Source organism: Electrophorus electricus, chromosome 17 (assembly GCF_013358815.1).
Source record: "Electrophorus electricus isolate fEleEle1 chromosome 17, fEleEle1.pri, whole genome shotgun sequence".
In the NCBI taxonomy this organism is placed as follows: Eukaryota; Metazoa; Chordata; class Actinopteri; order Gymnotiformes; family Gymnotidae; genus Electrophorus; species Electrophorus electricus.
This window is the reverse complement of record NC_049551.1, coordinates 18,102,431-18,121,999: the sequence shown is the minus strand read 5'-3', so window position 1 is coordinate 18,121,999 and position 19,569 is coordinate 18,102,431. Positions and strand designations below refer to the sequence as shown.

The window sequence follows — 19,569 nt, the reverse complement described above, 5'->3', positions numbered from 1 at the left end:
CAGTCTGAACTTCCAAAAATAAGATCTGATTCAGTGACTCTATGGCACCAACTGGTGGCAAGTTTTTCTCATCAACTTTTTGGATTCCAAGCTTCCTATTCCCACCATTCTAAAAACTTGGAAGCAAACAACATCTTGGAATATATTCCAAGACACGTATTCCGGCCCATGTTAAATATTCCAAAAAGGTGATGAATTCTCTAACCCTAACCATAACCTAACCCTAACCCTAAACCCAAATCCTAACCCTAACCTGACCCTAACCCTAACCCTACTAACCCTAGCCCTAACCTAACCCTAACCCCTAACCCTAAACCCTCAACCTAGACCTAACATAACACTAATCCTAACCCTAAACCCTCACCCTAACCCTAACACACACACACACACACACACACACACTCCACACCAGCCCACCTTCTAGCTTGTCAAATGAGAGGTAGGGAGTATGGGTAGGTGAGTGGAAAGTGCCCAGACAGGTATGGGTGGTGTCCCGCTAAACCCGGTGGTGCACCTACTCCTTCTGCAAGCCTAAAAGCCACCCTGAAATCATATGATGAGTCACCCCAGCCCTTAACTTCTGACTCTCTGATGAGACACCCTAAGACAAAACCCATACAGGCTGAGTCTAAAATGAGAAAACCTAAGACCAGTGGCAAAGCTTAACAAGTGCCACCCTGTGCATGACCCTTGACCTTCCTGTTCTACCATTCCGTTTGATGGACAGCAATGGGGGAAGTCATTGATTCTCAAAACCTAGGCCTAGGGTGTTTAGTGTTTAAAAGGCCAAAACATACTAATCCTAATATATTATGCACACTTGTGTTTAATAATACAAGTCCAGAATTAGGGCAACACTTCTGCACAACATTGACATGTCACAGGTCATTCCCCCCCCAAGAGAATTACAAGTTAGCACCCAACAACATAGCTATCTGGCATCTCCTGTTTGGGTTTTTGACAGATTATGCAGGCTGTGTTGCAGGGTACCGCCCTTGTGTGTTTACCAACATGACCTTTCAAGACCTCAGGACAGCTAAGCATGAAGATCACCATGTAGTAAACACAAAAATAACTTGTTGATACTCTTCAAAATATCTACCTTTAGAGACTTTGTATCAAAACACTTTTTTTATATTTAGGTCTTTTATGTGTGTAACCACAAAACCATTGAAGAAGAACATTTTCCCTCACAAGAGGAGTTTGCCTGGTTTCAGAGGTTTGCGGATCTCTGTCAAAGGTTGCCAGGCTACAGCGATGTCACCGACACCCTGTTTTTCACAAGAACAGACACTGCACTCAGAAAAATGTCTCATTATTATTCCATGGCCTGGGTCTATGCGGGGTTACGAGAGAAGACAAACATAACAGATATATGGTCATCTGTAGCCACACATAAGTAATAAGCTCGTGATTTTGTCCACGACTTTATTTCTTTTGCTTGATTTTAATTTTGATGTGTTTTACACAGGCGAATCACAATCTGTCAGGATGAGAGAGAGAGAGTTGTTGAAGCAATGTGTCACACCTTAAAAACATCAGACAAATTCTATCTTGCCAACTCCAGCCCAGCAGCTTCTGTAAATGTTCCATTTCTAATGAAAAAAAGCATGTGAAGGGAACATGCAGGAAGCTGAAGGGACAAACCAGAAGCCAATGAGCAGTATAGGGACAGTGAGGAAAAAAGCCAAGGTTATCAAAAGAATAAGAACACATAAGAGATAAACTGTGATTATGAAGGAAAGACAAGTGAGGAACAGAACCAGCAGAGCTGTCCCAGCAGAGAGAGGTGATCATATTACTGAAGTAGGCAAGAGTTCAGAGTCTGAAAAATCAGATGCCATTGATGAACCTCCTGAAAATATCCAAGAATTGATGCAACTGGTATGCCTAAAACACTAAACCCAATTACATTTTATTCATCCATAATGACATTTTTAAAATTCATAGCTTCATTCAACCATACTGAAAATTCCCCCCTGGGCTCAAAAAGGAACGGTTAACTCACCTTCATGACAACAATAAAAAACAGAGATACATATGCAAATTACTCCTTTAAACCACTAATATACTTCCTTACCTTCCTACATGTATGATACCACATCCACACTTACCTAATGAGAACTTAAGAAAACAACTGTTTTTATTCAGGTGCAGTGAGTGCTGAAAAAGAATGAAAAATGAAAATGAAAATTGACTCGGGAACTAAATTAGGCATGCTAAAAGGTGCACTACGCAAATAAATGTACAAATATTTTCTTAATGGCTAAAATGCAAATGATAAAAAATGAATTATAATGATGATTTCAAGAGAACAATCAGAATTGCTTTCATGGACAAATGGAATGAAGTTCACTCATGGTTTGGTACGAACACATAAAGCAACACAATACAATTTATTTATATGAAATTTAATTTATTTAATTCAATCATTGAAGACTTTATATTAACTTTACTCTTTGTCTTAGGCAAACAAAGTTCTCTGGGCACACCCAGAACTGTTAAGAGTGCAAAGAGAGAGAAATGACCATTAACAAGAACTCCATAGAAAGATTCTTTAAACTTTCTGAAATACAAATCTGGTCTTTACCTGAGCTCTAGAAGTTGGCAGTGGGGCACATTAGACCATCTGGATCCTGTCCACGTGCTGAAAACTAGAGTTTGGGTTACAGAATATAGAAACATATGTGAGTTCTCTATTAAGACCTAGAAAGATTCTGTAAAATGTCTGTAATTCAAGTCTGGTCTTTATCTGAGCACCACAGCTCTCCATTGGGGCACGTCAAACAATCTGGATCTTCCCAATATATCGGATACTAGGATTAGACTCGGTTACATAATAGAGAAAAATATATACACAATATATACACAATTCTCTATAAGGACAGATTTTGTAAAAGTTATGACAGCATATAGAAAAAATATGAAAATTCAATATTAAGACAGATTGATTCTGTAAGGGGTATGACAGAACTCCATAGAAAGATTCTGTAAAAGTGTACAGAAAAAATATGCATGTTATTTCTAAGGACAAAACGCTACATAACACTGCCACCTGGTGGTGAGAAATGAGTTCTACAATAAAATACAAGCATTACTTTTAAAAACAGAAGACATATGTAATTGTTATGTTTATTGCAGAAATATTACATCATTTTCAATTATGTTGTAATTAAAATCATGCATTTCTGCTGTTCAATGCTTGGACAGGGCAGCTTTCTCATGATTACATAAGTTGGATTAAAAATTACATTTAAAAAAATAATGCAAAAAAAAAAAATAATAATAATTACATAATTTAACAGAACAAGTAGTCTGTAAAGTTAGCATGCAGACCCTAACCCTAATCGAAACTGACACTGATCCACTTTTAGGCCCTTTGCAAAAGGCTGAAATATTTCTAGGGAGCTTAGACTCCTTTTAGTAATCATACATTAAGATAATACAGTCAGTACAAGATGTACTCATCAGTTTCTCCCAGTAAATACAGAATTAAAGACCAGGGCTATTGACAAGGGGTCACTCAGATTTATAACAATTCTCCATTAGGTGGCATCAGTACATTAATGATAAAGTAACTGTTAACATGTTATTAGTAGTAAACAAGTGCTTTGAAAATGGTCTTTTCAGAAAGGAGGGGGACAATGTGAGATGAATGTGATATTAAACATCTCATATGCTAAGAAAATATAGATATTTTTCAAAATATGTTAAATAACATGTAACATCACAATATTAGAATATATTCTGTGAATATTCTAGAATATATATATATGTGAATATTCTGTGAATATTCTAGAATATATATATATATATATATATATATATATATATATATATATATATATATATATATATGAGACAGGGCAACATGGATGAGAACAAGACACTTCAGAGATAACAAGGCTTTTATTAAATGAATCATTTATTAAATGAATCTAGTTAGGCAACTAGCTACTTAGCTTAACTAGGTTAACCTTGCTAGCTTGCACTGGAAGTAAGATAAACGTTAGCTCCACTGCACGGAACATTTCGACATTAATATCGAAAAACATAACGTTAGTTTCTCTCTTTATAGTTAGTTGGCCAGCTAGCGACAACGGTACAAAAACGGTACTTGTCTACAGTCATAAACGATTAAAAATAATACACAAAGATCTACCATATTATGTTTTCTTAACATTGTTGGTTCGTTACTGCCGTCCGTACTGAACAACACGGGCTGTGTCACGTTACCACTTCCGCTTGAAGGATCCCGGAAGTTTAGCGCACTGACCACGGTAAGACGGTACTGGCAGGCTTGTGGCATGTTATCGTACATTTTACTCTTATAACGCTGTGAATGTAAACGCTCTCATACTAACCTCGCCTCGACCTGAACATGTCTGCCTTTTCTGTGTGATCAGTACCTCAGATTGCAGTACCGAACTGGTGTTGGCCTTTCAACCCTTCGATGATTGAGAACATTATACTGCCAGCTACTATTAACGAGACAGGGAGTGTTAAACAAGCCCCCAAAGTGGCGTGCGGAACTGCTCTACTTAGCAGCAGGAATCCAGCATCTTCTACATCTAAGAGTAATGGAGTTTAAGAAGGAATATGGATCTGTTTGTCGTATTTTGGGCGGGGAGAACCAAAAGTAGGACGTTTAACGTAAAGCTGATACATCTTAAAACAGGCGTACCAAATGAATTATTTATTTCACGTATTAAATTCGATTTACTGTTTTGTTGAATAAAAACATCCTGAACAGCTATTTAAAAACAAATACGCAAACAACAAAAACATTAGATAACATTCACTCATTTGTTTTGACAATAGGTCTACCACAGTAGAACCTCGTGGCTCAATTATATAGCTAGTTCCCTTTCTGATGAATCAGTAAAAGCCAGATTTTCTGAGAATATCTATTCTTGTATAGTAAGTTTATGCTGCTTTTTCATATTACTGGGAACAACAATTGTGGGGAAAAAAAGCAAGTAACCTGGTTCCAGGTACATGCAAGGAGAAATTACATTTAAGAGACTAATTCAAAGTAATGCAAAGGTCACAATCAAGCAACATAACAATAAAGTTGCAGATAAAACTAAGTGACAACACTGGGTTTTCTGTTAATATCATTGTCTTTAAACTAATAATGTGATGATTCAACCCGTTCCTGCACATCTGCTCTTTGCCCAATGTTCATACATTATTACATTGTAGTGTATTCAGTTTTCACTGCATTATTTAAAAAATTAATCCATGTATTGCTGTATTTGCAAAATTGATTTACTACTAATGTGACCGAGGGTCAGTCTACTTTTTCTATGCTGACTGAGTTTACAAAACTGGCTCTCTTAAAATTTTAACTTCTTTTTGTGTTTGACAGTATAAGCCATTATAATTGTGCTTCACCCAGCTCAGGTCATGATTACGTGATTTAGTGTTTGTAATAGCATATTTTATTTCTCAGATGTCTGATGAAAAGTTGGGCAATACTAACTGTTGCCTGGATCAGAAGACCTTTTATCTCTGCTGCCAGCTTTTCCTTCATCACTCCAGTGTCCTTGGAGATGGATGGAGCTGGAGAGAAATTAAGGTGTGCTAACAGCCGAGACTCTTAACATCTTTATAGTGGAACAGCTTTTTAAAAATGTAAGAACTAGACTGGAAACAATACTCTTGTCAAATTATCATATGGCATTAACCCTACATAACATTCACTGTTGTTTTGATTCAGGGTGTTGAAGGCTACATGAAAAAGACTGTTCTAGTACCTGGAAGACTAGGTTCTCTGCTTAGCCAGCATGGACAACACAAGACTGAGGAATATATAGATATTGTGACGGAAGAAGACCAGGTAAACTCAAAGTATTTTTAGCACATGTATGTTTGCATTCTCATAAACCTAATAGAGAAGTCCTTCAAAAAGGTGTGCTACTGGCACTCTGGTAACTGCTCAAAAAGTCTACAAAGTCTGCTGCTGTTGCCTAACACCAAATATTTACCTATCTAAATTGAAAACTTGAGCACACTAGCATAATATGCGATCTTTTCATTTGGCTACTTATATAGGGGTTACATAGGTTGGTCTTAAATTCACTGTTTATATGACTACAATGTGCCTGACACAAAATGTAGCAATGATTTAGTATGCTCGTTCACCAGATACCTAGCATTGTTGAACATATATGTTGAGCTAATTTGATAGGTTGTGTAGTTTGGCTAAAATGTTCATTAAGTAGACTCTTGTGAACACAGAAGTCTGTGATCTCTGAGACCTTTAGGCTTCTAAAATCACATCTACATTTGAACAAAATAGATTCTTTATTTTTAACTTTCAGTGCTGCATTAGTTTTAGTTTTTTATTATTACAGTATATATCTGACAATAAATATTTAGGTTACATAAGATGGCTTAAGGTAAGTAGTATTGGTTAGTACACCGCTACAATAATTATTAAAGGAAACATATTTTAATCTTTCTTTACCATTTAAAACAGATACTGCTGCTCTTTTCAAAGATTTGTAGTACTTTCAAAGTACTAAAAGGTCTCTGTTTCAGCTAGTGAGTTCTGTTCTGACATTTTCTCCACTATTAAGAAAATAAAATTTTCAAAGTTCAGTCTACACGTCCAGTTTATCAACAAAGATAATGCTTTATATAACAACTTATTCATACTCCAAGGTGCTGTACAAGACAAAGTATGCACATGCACACTTACTACTGCGATTTTTTGTGTGCAATATCAACTGGGGTGAAAAGCATTGTTGAGAAAGGAAAAGGGTTTTAAGATTGGCCTTGAAGAGAGAAAGTGAACTTTATAGGTTAGCCGGAGATCTTTAAACTGAATGCACTGTGAGATGCAGAGCCAGTGTAACATTTACCTGACACTTTTATCCAAAGCGACTTGCAGTTATGATGGAGTACAACTTGAGCATTTGAGGATTAAGGGCCTTGCTCAGGGGCCCAACAGTGGCAGTGGTGGGGTTTGAACCAGCAACCTTCCAATTACAAGTCAAACAGATATACCAAAATATAAACAGATATACCAAAAAAAAGAAATGTGAGCAAGCCAAAGCTGACAGTGGCAATGAAAAGCTCCCTAAAACATGAGGAAGAAGCCTTCAAAGGAACCAAGACTCAAAGGTGGGCCCCATCCTTCTGTGGCCGACAACGGTCACCACAATAGTAATAGTAAGTTTAAGTGATGCATCATCCCTCTCGGATCAGTCTGCATCATCCCTCTCGGAATTCTGCTGGCAGTCATATAATCCAGTACGGATACCTTTCAGCAGCAGGGACTGAAATTATGACTAAAAAAAAATAAAATAAAATAGATGTGGTTATAATATTATGATTATAATTCTAAGAAAATAATCCCTAAATGTGTGTACAATGAATACATTTGAATTGTATATTTGATAACACTGGTCAACAGTGATTTTGCTTCCTGCAGCAAAATACCTGGTTCTTATATATTTTTGCACGCTGTATCCAAATATGTTTTCAGAATTTATCTATCTTTTGTAGAGACACTGTAGAGGGATGTTCATGAGGCCACATATAGGCAAAATCATACACTGTACATTTTAGAAGTAAGTTTGTACATTTCTTTTAAGAGTTAATGAATAAGTAATATGTACTTAATAACATTTAATTGCCCTGTTAATTAAAAACCAAATGTGATTGATAAATTCTAAAACCAGATTTGAATTCAGAGTAACTACATGGTACACCTATTTTAGTTTGTGAAGCAAAAAAAGTCAAATTTTGTTGCAGTGTATTCATTAATATAATGTGTTCTCTCTAGGTGGATAATGTGGATGGTGGAACTTGTTCTGTATGTGAGAGCCAAGCTGTCGTACACTACGAATACCATGTTTTATACTCCTGCAGCTATCAGGCCCCCGTTCTGTACTTCAGAGCTTCTTCTATGGGTATGATATTAAAAGTTGCACACATGCCTTGTAGTCTATGGGAGCAAATTGGCACTGTTCTCTGGGAGGGAGGGATGCCATTATTCTGCTCCTGTCATTAACTCGGCACTAGCCAATTGGTGAGGACTGTGTGTTTGTGCTTGCTGATGAAGGGCAGTTAGTGGCCAGAGAAGCATGGGCCCCCCTTTGAGTCTTGGTTCCTCTCAAGGTTTCTTCCTCATGCTCTAGGGAGTTTTTCCTTGCCACTGTTGCCCTTGGCTTGTTCACTGAGGGCTTGTACTTGGACATTTATAAAGCTGCTTTGTCCCAACATCTGTTGTAAAAAGCACTAAATAAATACATTTGATTTAGTGCTATTCTCTGAATGCCCTCTGATGCTGCCCTCTGACACTGCACAAATTAAGTTTAAAAAACTTGATGCTTGCCATCATGTGTTTTGTGGGAAGCATGTGCTTACCTCAACCCCTACAGTTGGTAGTTGTCATATGGTCAAGGCTAGCTAGTATGTGGGTGGCAATTGGCATAACTAAATTGGGAGAAAAAAGCTTGCATTTGTCTTTAAAAAGAACTGTTGGTAAACCTTGCTTTTATATGTCAGCTTTCTGTTCTCCCTTGTCAGATGGACGGTCCTTGTCTTTTGAAGAGGTCTGGAACAATGTCCACCCAAACTACAGGCAGAGACTACTGCAAGGACCTTGGGATACACTGACCCAACAGGTGATACTCACTGAATTACACCAACACCATTGCACTTACCAGATTCAATTTACAGGTAACATTTGTGCAGTGTCTGTGCTTCATTTCTCACAGAACTGCTAATGGGGGTGTATTTGGGACTTATTTGCTTTCATATGAAGTTCTGTACTTTGTGCTTTGAACATATCCAAATGGAGCACAAACCCCATGCTTGAATTCTAACAATCTGTTTTCTCACCACAGTCAGCAGTAAACACTATCCTTAGTTTAAAGCTTGCAATAAATGAAAACCTACATAGCAAGTAAATGTGCTCAAGCTATTTAAATAAGATCAAGAAAATGCAGACATTATAGATGTATTGTAATATTAGCCCTGCACTGGGGGAAAGCATACATTACACTTTATCATGGATACCATGATTTTGAATAATGTTTCCAGGAAAGCACAAGAGATTTTGCATCATTATAGTATCAAATGCAAAGGAGCATAGAAAGAAATGTTGATGCTTCAGGGAAAAGGCACACCAGGAGAGCCACAGGTACATATATATATATATATATATATATATATATATATATATATAAAGAAAGGGTACTAAGAAAGTTGGAAGCAGTTTTGGGAGAAGCATGTTTGGAAAGGTTTTGTGGTCTGTGTTCTGTGGAGACATAATCCTCTATGCAGCCATATTCCTAAATATGCAGGTCTGTTGAAGTTATCACAACTGACTTAGAATGAATGCATGCTGAGAGCATGCTAGATGAATGAGTGCTGAGAGCATGCTGGATGAATACGTGCTGAGAGCATTGAACGAATGCTGCGAAGGTGCTTTGCATTGAAACAGTTTTGTCGTTAAGTCAGTTCTTATGACTGTACTGTCAGACTCTGTGCCCCATTTGTCCATTAAGTGCTATTCATAAGTGTTATTCATAAAAATACCATGTGAACAAAAAAAGAGCAACATTCAGAATTCAGCTTTCAGAGAATGGAAAACACCACTATAATATCAGTAGTAGAACAGCTTCCATCAAGAGCTGTTAATGCCAAGTAATGGAAAACAAGACATACTTATGTTTGACTGTCACTTAAAGTCTATACCTTTACAGTGTTATGGTAATATGGTTCCTAATAAATTAGCAAATTGAATTAAAATCTAATCATTTTTCCCTGAATTACGGTGGTACTCAATTTCAACAGAATGTTAGTCTCAACTAAAAGCTGAAAGCTCTGCAACATAGTTATTGATAATCTACCAAAACATAGAAATATTACCCATGAACCACAGATTTTACAATTAATGGAATGTTTATTGATCAATCAGCAATAATGAATTGTGCCTTAAATGATAGGTAGAGGTGGACAAGGTATAGACATATATGGACTACATGTATCAAATTCACAGAACTACCTGAGAGAAAGGAAAGGAAAAGATTAATCAAGATTCATGGTAATCTCCTGAGATGGGCTATAATAATAATTTAAAAAAAACATTAAAAACAACAAATAATTAAAACAACATGTAGTGATGAGAGGGAATTAATTTGGGATGACAAATCAGGAAGAATGTGAGGGAATTCTCTAATCAACAGCATCAACTTTGCATATATTATACCTTACTTAGAGTGACGGGTTTTAAAAAATCGCAGGCCGTTCATGTTTGGACTGGGCCAAAGTTGGATTACACTTGCTGGCTAAGCCCAAGGCTTAGTTTGGAGGCCTGGAATTACATTTCAACAACCCATCACTCAAAGGATATTCTAGGAGAGAGGAGATGGTGTTCCTGCATGTTCAAAGCTGGCCCCTTTTGGAACTGCCATGACCTCATTGATTTTTTTAGGCAAACTACTGATATTGGGTTTGTCCAAAGTAAGATGCAGGACCATTTCTGTAATTCTGTAACTACCTACTCTGAAGATCCAAGACTAATTGCCACTGGCAAAGTGACAAAAAACTGTCTCTATCAGACTTGTAGAAAAAACAGATCTACTAAACGATAAAATTAAATTTACCAGGCACATGTGAGCAAAGCGAAGGTGGACAATGAACTTGACAACAAAAACTTGAATCTAAGAAAATAAAAGAAAACTCATGATTTATGTTCTTCTCATGAGAGTCTTGATTTTCTTTTAACATGGTTTTCTCTTAACCTTTAATTCTTAGTTTTCTTCTTGTGGGAAACATCTTTTCTAATTACTCATTGTTTGTCCTAACCTATCTAGCTATTGGGGGTCAAGCTCCCTATCCAGGTATTACAGGGAGACTCACTGCAACCAAAAATTTAAGATAATAAAATACATAAAATAATAAATAAGAAAAATAATAAATAAGACTTCTTGCATAGTTTCATACCTCGTGGTCTTCGAATCTGGTTTACATAACATAATATTAATAATGAAAATAAAAGAAAATAAATGCATTGCAACCTTCAGATCCTCAGGAACACAAAGAAAGACAATTACTTCATTTTCTTTCCTACCTTAACTTGGACTAGTTAAGGACTAGTCCTTAACTTGGACTAGTTACGGACTAAATAAATCACATTTGAATTTATTTCAATAAAATCAAATATTTCACCTAACTGGTTTATACAGGACTACCAGTAATGCAATTAGAAATGGTTAACACTTCTGTCAGCAATAAATGTGAAGAAAAGGCAACAGGAGAAGCAAATGTTCAAGCAAAGCATTAGAAAAGAATCATCATATAACTCAGAATGCATGGTTAATGAATGTATGCAACTTAACATTTCAGCCACTAGGTGCCACTGTGGATTTATGACAGAAAAATAGATCATTCAAAAAGATGAATACTTTTGCCAAGAGAAATCACAGGAAGATGGTCTTATTATGCCTGAAATGTACATGGAAAGTTTTTAATCTTTTCATCTTCTTTCATTAAAGAAAATCAAGCAGCACTTTGTAAATATAGTTTTAAGCATGCATTTGTAACAGGTATGGGAATTGGAAACCGAAGAAAAAATATTAATTATGGTAGGCAAGTAATGTTATATTGTTGGTGTTGTAATGGAAGATGTTTCCCTGAACTCGATCAAACCAATTATAACTCTGGTTTATGATTCTGGTATGTTATTATTTAACATGAAAAAAAGGCTAAAACTACACTAGCACCTTGGTTGTCCTCACTCTTCCGACTTCCATAATAGTTCCAACCAGCCAGAGAGGCCTTGGTGCCTGAGGATCCACAATCATCACCGCTATATTCACAGTCAAGTCCTTTGTCTGCCACTTTTGATGTGCCTGTAGTGGTGGCAAATAATGATGGACAAATCTGGCGCAAAAGTGGTCAGGCAGAACTTGAATGTGTGTCCATCTTTTGTGGGTAAATAGCTCAGATTCAGCATAAACCACTTTGGGTAGAGAGGGGTCTGGCAACCCCATAAGGGGAAATGTGGAGTCATGGGGTCTGTGTCTGAGATGTCCAAGAAATACAACTAAGAGGTTTCAAATTAAATATGCCTTTGATCTGTACCAAGATTGTCCTGAGCACCTCTGCTGGCACCGTCTGTCCTCCAAGAACCTTGTACAATGCTGCATTAGTGTGCCATATTTCTCTTTCCTAAGATACACTGAAGTGGGGAGCACTTGGTAGGTTGTAGTGGAAATCAATCTGTAGAGCAGTCAGCTGTTCTTTCGGGAATGATCGGAGGGTCTGGAACATCTCTGTCAGTTCTATAAGGCTGCTTGATGTTGGTGTCTCGATAACACAAAATCATGTGCTTTGCCTCTCCTGCACATGAAACTGACATGCGAAAATGGAGTCAGAATCTAGGCTTAACAGGAGATCTATGTGCATTATTTTAGTGGTATGGCACATGTGTAAGATGTCCCAACCTTTTTTCATTGTGTATCCATACCCTGATCAGGAATATGCCAAAACAGTTTAAGTCTGCAGATGAAAAAGCTGGTCTGTAGATCCCTAGGCTGGAGGGGGCCAAGTCAGCCATCCATGGGATGTTCCGCGCCACTTGCAACACCCTGGGCAACTGTACTGGAAGTTGCAGCAGAGGAGAGAAGTATTTCACCCAACGTAGGTCCAGAGAAGAGGTGATCATTCAAACTAATACCACTGAGAGAGAAGGAACAGTTGAAAACTATTCTGTTCTTTCAATTGTGATGAGGAATGTATCACCCAGGAGTAGTGACCTCTTCTTCACATGGCCTTCTTCATGTAGGATCTCTCAACCAATTGGGTGATCTCCATGTTGTAAGTGACAGCCATATGAGGATCACCAGCAAGCCTGTTGTCTGTACAGTGCAGATGGGGCATCACATCACAAGGAGCAATCATGGGTTTTCCATTCATTTTTCCACAGTAGTGGATTCCACAGGAATAGAACTCCTATCTCTACTCGGACAGTTTTCTCCTTCAAAATCTGTGTCCTGCCTTGAACTTGTCACAATCTTATTTCTTCTATAGTGTAAAGTATCCACAGCTTCTTAACATGGCTAAGTAGCTCTGAGGTAGGGGACATGGATGTCAGAAGGCACTGCTGAGCAAAAGGGCTGCATTTTAGCTACTTGGATGAACCCTAAAGTAACCAACCCAGCTGGGTTTTAACTGCAGATAGCTCTCCTGGTGGGCCTAGACAAACAGGCTTTGTGATGTGGGTGGCAGAGTTGTGAGAGCAGGGCAGTGGTAACTCAGTGGTTAAGGTACTTGTCTAGTAATCAGAAGGTTGCCAGTTCAAGCCCCAACACCACCAAGTTGCCACTGAACAAGGCCCTTAACCCTCATCATCTTGAGTGTTGAGACTGGGTAGGTGTGGGGAGACAGACTAAGCTCTTATGTGGTAAATGCTCTCCAACGGTAGAAGGTCTTAGTGGTTGGTTGGCTGTTGACATTGTGGCTCCATGGACAACAAGTACATCATGGTGTACTTTGGGTGATCCCTGAAGGCCAAGCTAATGTGCTGCTTCATATAGTAATAGAGTGGGATCTGTATCATCTAATGGGTGTTTGTGTCCATTCCTCAAGATAGCAAGGTCATAACCCAGGTTAATGCCAGCTGGCCTGTCCAAATAGTGTTTTGACCATAGAGCTGGCTGGTTTGGTGCTCTCAGTAGGGTATTGATTTAGCTTAATGAGTAGTGGAAGAAAACTATTCCTGTGTCTGCATGTTTTGGTGCCAGGTGTTCTGTAGTGCCTGCCAGATGGTGGTAGTAGTATGAGAGTGTTTCCTGGGTCCAATAGGTTCTCAGTAATATTCCCTGCCTGTTTTCTGACACAGAAGGAGTACAGTTCCTTGTTCTGTAATGTCTTACAGGTGGGCAAATAGTATTCTTTTGAAGGTCTTCATCACCACAGTTGTTAGAGCAACTTGCCTGAAGTCATTCAGTCCTGAGATGCAGGATTTTTGGGGGGATGGGAATGACGATAGGGCTTTTAAAGCAGGATAGGACAGTGGACAACTCCAATGACTTGTTGAACATCTGTGTGAAGATGGTTACTAACTGGTCAGTGCAATCTTTCAGACATAACATGGACATGGAGCTTGACAGGTGAATGGGTCCATGGGGGGAGGTGGTGATATGACGTTTAGCTCCTTGGCCTTGTTGATTCAGATCTAGGTTATTCATAACTCATTTTTGGTTTACAGTATAGTCAAATAGATTTATTTTATGTAACAGAAAAAACAAAGCAACACAATGTGAGAACTCATACCAATGACTGTATTAAGCTCTGCATTGAAAAACAAGCTTTTTACAGTCAGCAACATGGTTTTGAAAAAAACACTTTTATTACATTCCAATCAATCAGAAATGTGTGAATTCACAGCTTGATGGCCAGTTTAAAAAACTCCACTGGCCGCATTGCTGATATTGCTATTTATTACCTGGAAAACCCAGCCAGTGCTTTTTTTTGTTGTTTGTTTGTTTGATTGTTTTTTCTTTTACTTTGTTTCTGTGCAACTGCTGTATTGGCTCCTGTCATCACGCTTCATGTACGCACAAGGCAAGTTAATCTGTTCCTGTGGTTAACTTGATTTGTGCGTGCACTTTGTGTTGGTGTTTATGAAGTATTTCTGTGGAAATAAATTTGTCAAGATTCCGGTCTTTGCGTTGAACAGGTAGCTGTGTAATGCAATTTGTGAAAAGGTCAAACTACCATAAATGCCATTAGTTATAGCTACCTAATTTTAGTTCAGCACCATGTATTTGTACAATTCACTTGATTTACACAGTCATAAACCTCTGTGGTATTCACACCTACTTGCACACTGAGGACTTGGACTCAGACATCTGAGTTAAAATCTTTGTGACAACAGTTGTAAAATGTGCTAAACAAATAACTTTGACTTTGCATTACTTAACGAATTTATTTGTGCTCAAATGGTTTGAACTTAAATGATTTAAGGTAGTTGATTTCCATTTGAGTTACTCATTTGTCAGTGCATAACTATTAATAATGGAACTTTTTTGTTGTTTTTTGCATGTGTGTGCATGCTTACATTTTAGGAGCATCCTTTGTTAGGCCAGCCGTTCTTCATGCTACATCCTTGTCGAACTGAGGAGTTTATAAGGCCAATTTTACAAATGGCACATTCTGAGAAAAGGTAACATCACAATGGTAACTCTGTCATACAGTTCTGTTATCATTTCATTATTGTTGGCAGTCTTAAGCAGAGAAGGTGGCCGCATACTTACTTCACCTTATAGCCAAAACATGGTGAAGAGCTAATATTAACCATTTTAATGTATAAATTATTTGCTGTCCAGGGAGATTTAATGAGCAGTATCTTATTTTGTGTAATTATAATTTTACATTTTCTAAGTTTGTGTGTGATGTTAACATGTATAGAGGTCATTCATTATGGAGTGTGGCAATGAAAAAATATTAAGTGCAATACACAAAAGATTTTACTTTTTGACAGAAAATGTTTGTTTATTGCATTTCACATTTTTCACTGATACGATTGCTTTAAGATGTGGTACAAAATCTTCCTTATAACTAATGACTTTAGAGCTTACATTTTGCTTGGAGATGGTAAACATTGAAAATCAGTATTTACTGGAATAATTATCAATGTGATATAGTTGTTTATATGTCTTGCAGCTTAGCAAAGAAAACCTGTATAACAAATTAAGTTTTAGCTAATTTTTTAAACATTTTAATTATTTATGGATACTAGTAGTTCTCAAGGACATTTTCCTGTTTAAGAACTCTAATACCTTTGCTGGCTTGGTAATGAAGTAAGAAAGCATACTCTGTCTGTATATTCATTTCCATTGTTGTCTTTTTCAGGAGAGTGAACTACATTTTGGCATGGCTGAGTGTGGTTGGGCCTGTGGTAGGACTAGACATACCTCTTAGCTATAGCACAGCAGTAACTGCTCCAGACTGAGACTTCAATATCTATTATAGCTTACAGATCAGCAGACCCCATCCACTCAGCCGTTCAGTCTGCTTAGGCACCGGAGAGCACAACAAGATGCAAACAAACTGATTATTCATTTGACAAAAGTCAACGACTTTCTGATTATTGATGTATTAAGATTTAAGTTTATTTTTTCTGATTTCAATTTTTTAAAATATCAGTTTTATGTTGACAAGAACTGGCAATGGTAGCAAGCTGCAGGCAATAGAATCTTCACTGTCTGACTCTGAGCTGTGCTTTCCCACCCCTGTGTAACCTTTGTGAACTGTAAATATGTACTTATTTAAATTTGTGTTGCTGCTTAACTTAATAATATTAATTAACCTAATAAATAGCTTTGTGTATCTTTGTGCCTATATGAACAGATGCTAATTAAAAGGCGGTAGTGATATTACTTACATTAGGAGAGTATAGTTTAATTTGTAGTAGGTGGTTCTGTAGCCATCTAGTAAAAATGTAAACATTTGAAATGTTTGAGTGCTGTCTTTACTGACTGCTCCTCCATATTAATAATAATAATAATAATAATAATAATAATAATAATAATAATTTTGAACTCATCCAGCCATCAACAAAATGTTTTGCAGTTTGGCAATCTAGCCAGGATGATGAGACAGAAGAGGAAAATTGATTCATATTAATGTAATGCAATGTAAATGGAATTTTGAAACTTGTGTATTTTAGAAAGAGGGATTGATTCCATTTGTTTTCAGATGTGAACCAGTGAATCACTAATCTGAGTTTCTCATGCTGTTCAAACTGTGTTAGGCTGTTAGAACCTTTTGGTGTGTTACTGGTATGAAAGAGAGTTTGTTTTTCATTCATAATATTAGATGGAGATGGTGATATTCCTAGAGACATGATGAAGTCTGGATTTTCTCCTTATATGACTCCAACATGTACCTCTCACTGGCTGTTGAGTAGTAATTTAATCTCAAGCAATAATTTGCATGATATTTATACTGATATTAAAGACCTTATGTATTTGTACTTCTAGGCACCAGCATTGATCTCTGTATTTTTACAGTATTCAAGTTTATTGGTATCTTGGAGTAACCTACTGTACTGGCTAGGATGTATTCTATGGGTAAATGACAAAGCACTTTTGCAAGTCACTCTGGATAAGAGCATCTGCTAAATGCCGTAAATGTAAATGTACTGCTATTGTTGATCTATGGGATTAATTAGGTTTTAGGTCAGCCCATGAGTCTTCAATGGTTTTATGAACCCAACTGCCTGTGGAGGAATTATTTAAGTGGTGTGCATGTGTCTGCTATCTGTTCAAGCTTCGCCCCTATTAGCAGGACCTAAAGCCCAAGTCACAGCTGTGGTGCTTGAGTAGGTTGAGAAGGGTGCTGAGCCCTCCTAAACTACTCCTGACAGGGAAGATGAGACCAGTGATCAGGAGTGTCATGATCCTTTGCAACAACCCTCTCTCTACCCGCCCACTACCCAACCCTCTCTCCACCTACCCCTACCCCAGATTGAGTTTTCAGATTCAAATCCCATTCCTTGGGGCCCTCTTACTCCTCTGTATCATAAGTTTTTGCCAGCATACTTGGGCTCTGCTAGAGGGGGACAATGACCTAATGACTGATTTTTCTGGTAACGCTGGTATGCATGTTACTTTTACTACTAAAATATGATCTGATATAATAGCTGCTTTTCCTCTTTTGCACCATAGTAATCCTAACTGCCCCTTTTGGAACAAACTGTGGGTCTTGGCTCAGATTGACTGTCCATTAAGGACCTTATTGCTTTGTTGAATGTACCACTCCCCCTAACTCCAATGGCATCAAGGTTCTCAAACCTCCTCCCACTGTTGTTCAGATATATGCCCATCAGTAAGCTGATCTATGGTGCTATGACCTATTCTGATGTGAATAATGTTGTACAGGGCACAGATGAGTCTGCACCTGTGTCGAAGGCACTTCTCTGATTACGTTGCACAAGCTCATGTGAATATGCTCTTAATAATGGTGGTCCCATCAGGATGACCCTGTAATTCTACATGCTGCTTGCAGTAATCTTAACAGTTCTCCTTATCAGGCTATAATACTAGCATCCCCGTCAATGGCTGACTTTTGTAGCTAGGGACAGCATGCTCAGGCTCTCAACACCAAGGTGCCAAATGTAAAACACACCAGGTAGCAGCCATAGAACCTGATTTTAATACCCCAAAGGGTAAAGGTAAGAACAATGGCCAGGGGAGCATTCCCTCTTGCCATGTTTGTGTAAGTACAGACCATTGTGTTTGTAATCACCCGGTGTCCAGTACTTAGATTTATCCAAAGGAACTTACAATTGTGACTTAATACAACTTGAGCAATTGAGGGTTAAAGGCCTTTCACAGGGCCCAACAGTGGTAACTTGGCAGTGGTGGCATACTCTGATGATGCAGCACTCTATTAACATCTGTGACCTCTGACCCCGAGGAGTACTTCATGTCCTAGGAGATCATTTCTCTTGTATCTGTAGCGCAATGAATAACCAGTAGTAGTTGGCTAATCTCTGCTCCCAAACAGCACTATTACTTATCACCACTATGACCTTCTCAGACACACACACACACACACACACACACACACACACACTGCTCCTCCTTCCCTGCATCCCTTCTCTCTTCCTCACACACACTTCACCCCTACAATACCTTATTCTCTTTCCTGCTAATAAACTAGAGCACCTCTGACTATAATTGACTCTGGTCTCTTGATTTGGGGTTGCCCTCTGAGGTCATGGAGAGATCAAACTGGACAGAAATGGTACAGCTGCACTTACACTAAAGAACCTTACAATACTAACTACCCCCTGTGGCCTGTTAAGAGGCCTCATGGCACTTGTTGCTTGACAGTTAACTACACTCAACCAAATAGTCTCTAACCCCACTGCATTTCTTGTTGCTAAGTCCAGCACCCTTCTGAATGCCTTTTGCCCTGACATAAATATTTTCATGCCTTTGTCACCACCTGTCTTGACTACTGTAACTCTTCACTGGCATCCCAAAAAAACCCATCCACTCAGTTAAGTATGTCCAAAACTCAGCCGGGCGTATCCTCCTTCATATAAGAAAATCAGTCCACATCACCTCTAGTCTACATCACTTACACCAGTTCCCTGTCCCTGAACGCATTTGAAATACTCCTCCTTACATTCAAAGGTCTGCACCGACTTGCACCTCCCTACTTAGCTGAACTCCTACACTCATACTGACCCATCCGTACACATCGGTCCTCTGATACAGGTCTCCTTTCCATCCCCAAGTTTAGATTGGTCTCTGTAGGAGGCAGATCCTTTAGTGTCAAGGCCCTAGAATTATGGAACACTTTACTTCAATCTCTCTATTTCTGCTCTTCACTTTACTCTTTCAAATCACAACTTAAAACATATGTCTTATCTCAGCATTTCTCTTCAACATCTCTATTTGTTAATTCATGTGTTGATTGTGTCAATGGCTCTTTTTTCTCTCCAGCTTTGTCATTGTAAAGCGACCTTGAGTCTGTGAAAGTTGCTATAAACGTAATATTATTATTACTGGTGGATTCATAGAACAAATC

At 38.0% G+C, this 19,569-nt stretch overlaps 1 protein-coding gene and 1 long non-coding RNA gene across 3 annotated transcripts; one reads left to right on the top strand and one right to left on the bottom strand.

Annotated features, from left to right (window-relative positions):
* Positions 1-1,420: 1,420 nt before the first annotated feature.
* LOC113590886 lies at positions 1,421-4,226 on the bottom strand. Its single transcript, XR_003412140.2, has 4 exons — positions 4,163-4,226; positions 2,591-2,654; positions 2,115-2,163; positions 1,421-1,483 (listed from the first exon to the last, which is right to left on the bottom strand). It is a non-coding gene; the product is annotated as an uncharacterized LOC113590886 (long non-coding RNA).
* Positions 4,227-4,240: 14 nt separating this feature from the next.
* Positions 4,241-17,008, top strand: atg10 (ATG10 autophagy related 10 homolog (S. cerevisiae)). Of its 2 annotated transcripts, none has more exons than XM_027031220.2 (7): positions 4,241-4,280; positions 5,456-5,581; positions 5,723-5,842; positions 7,796-7,922; positions 8,542-8,639; positions 15,093-15,190; positions 15,880-17,008. In XM_027031220.2, the coding sequence occupies exons 2-7, from the start codon at positions 5,456-5,458 to the stop codon at positions 15,977-15,979; spliced, it is 669 nt and encodes a 222-aa protein (XP_026887021.2). In that variant the 5' UTR covers positions 4,241-4,280; the 3' UTR covers positions 15,980-17,008. The 2 variants fall into 2 exon arrangements, with proteins under 2 accessions (XP_026887021.2, XP_026887022.2); XM_027031221.2 differs by lacking the exon at positions 4,241-4,280 and adding an exon at positions 4,360-4,577.
* Positions 17,009-19,569: the final 2,561 nt, after the last annotated feature.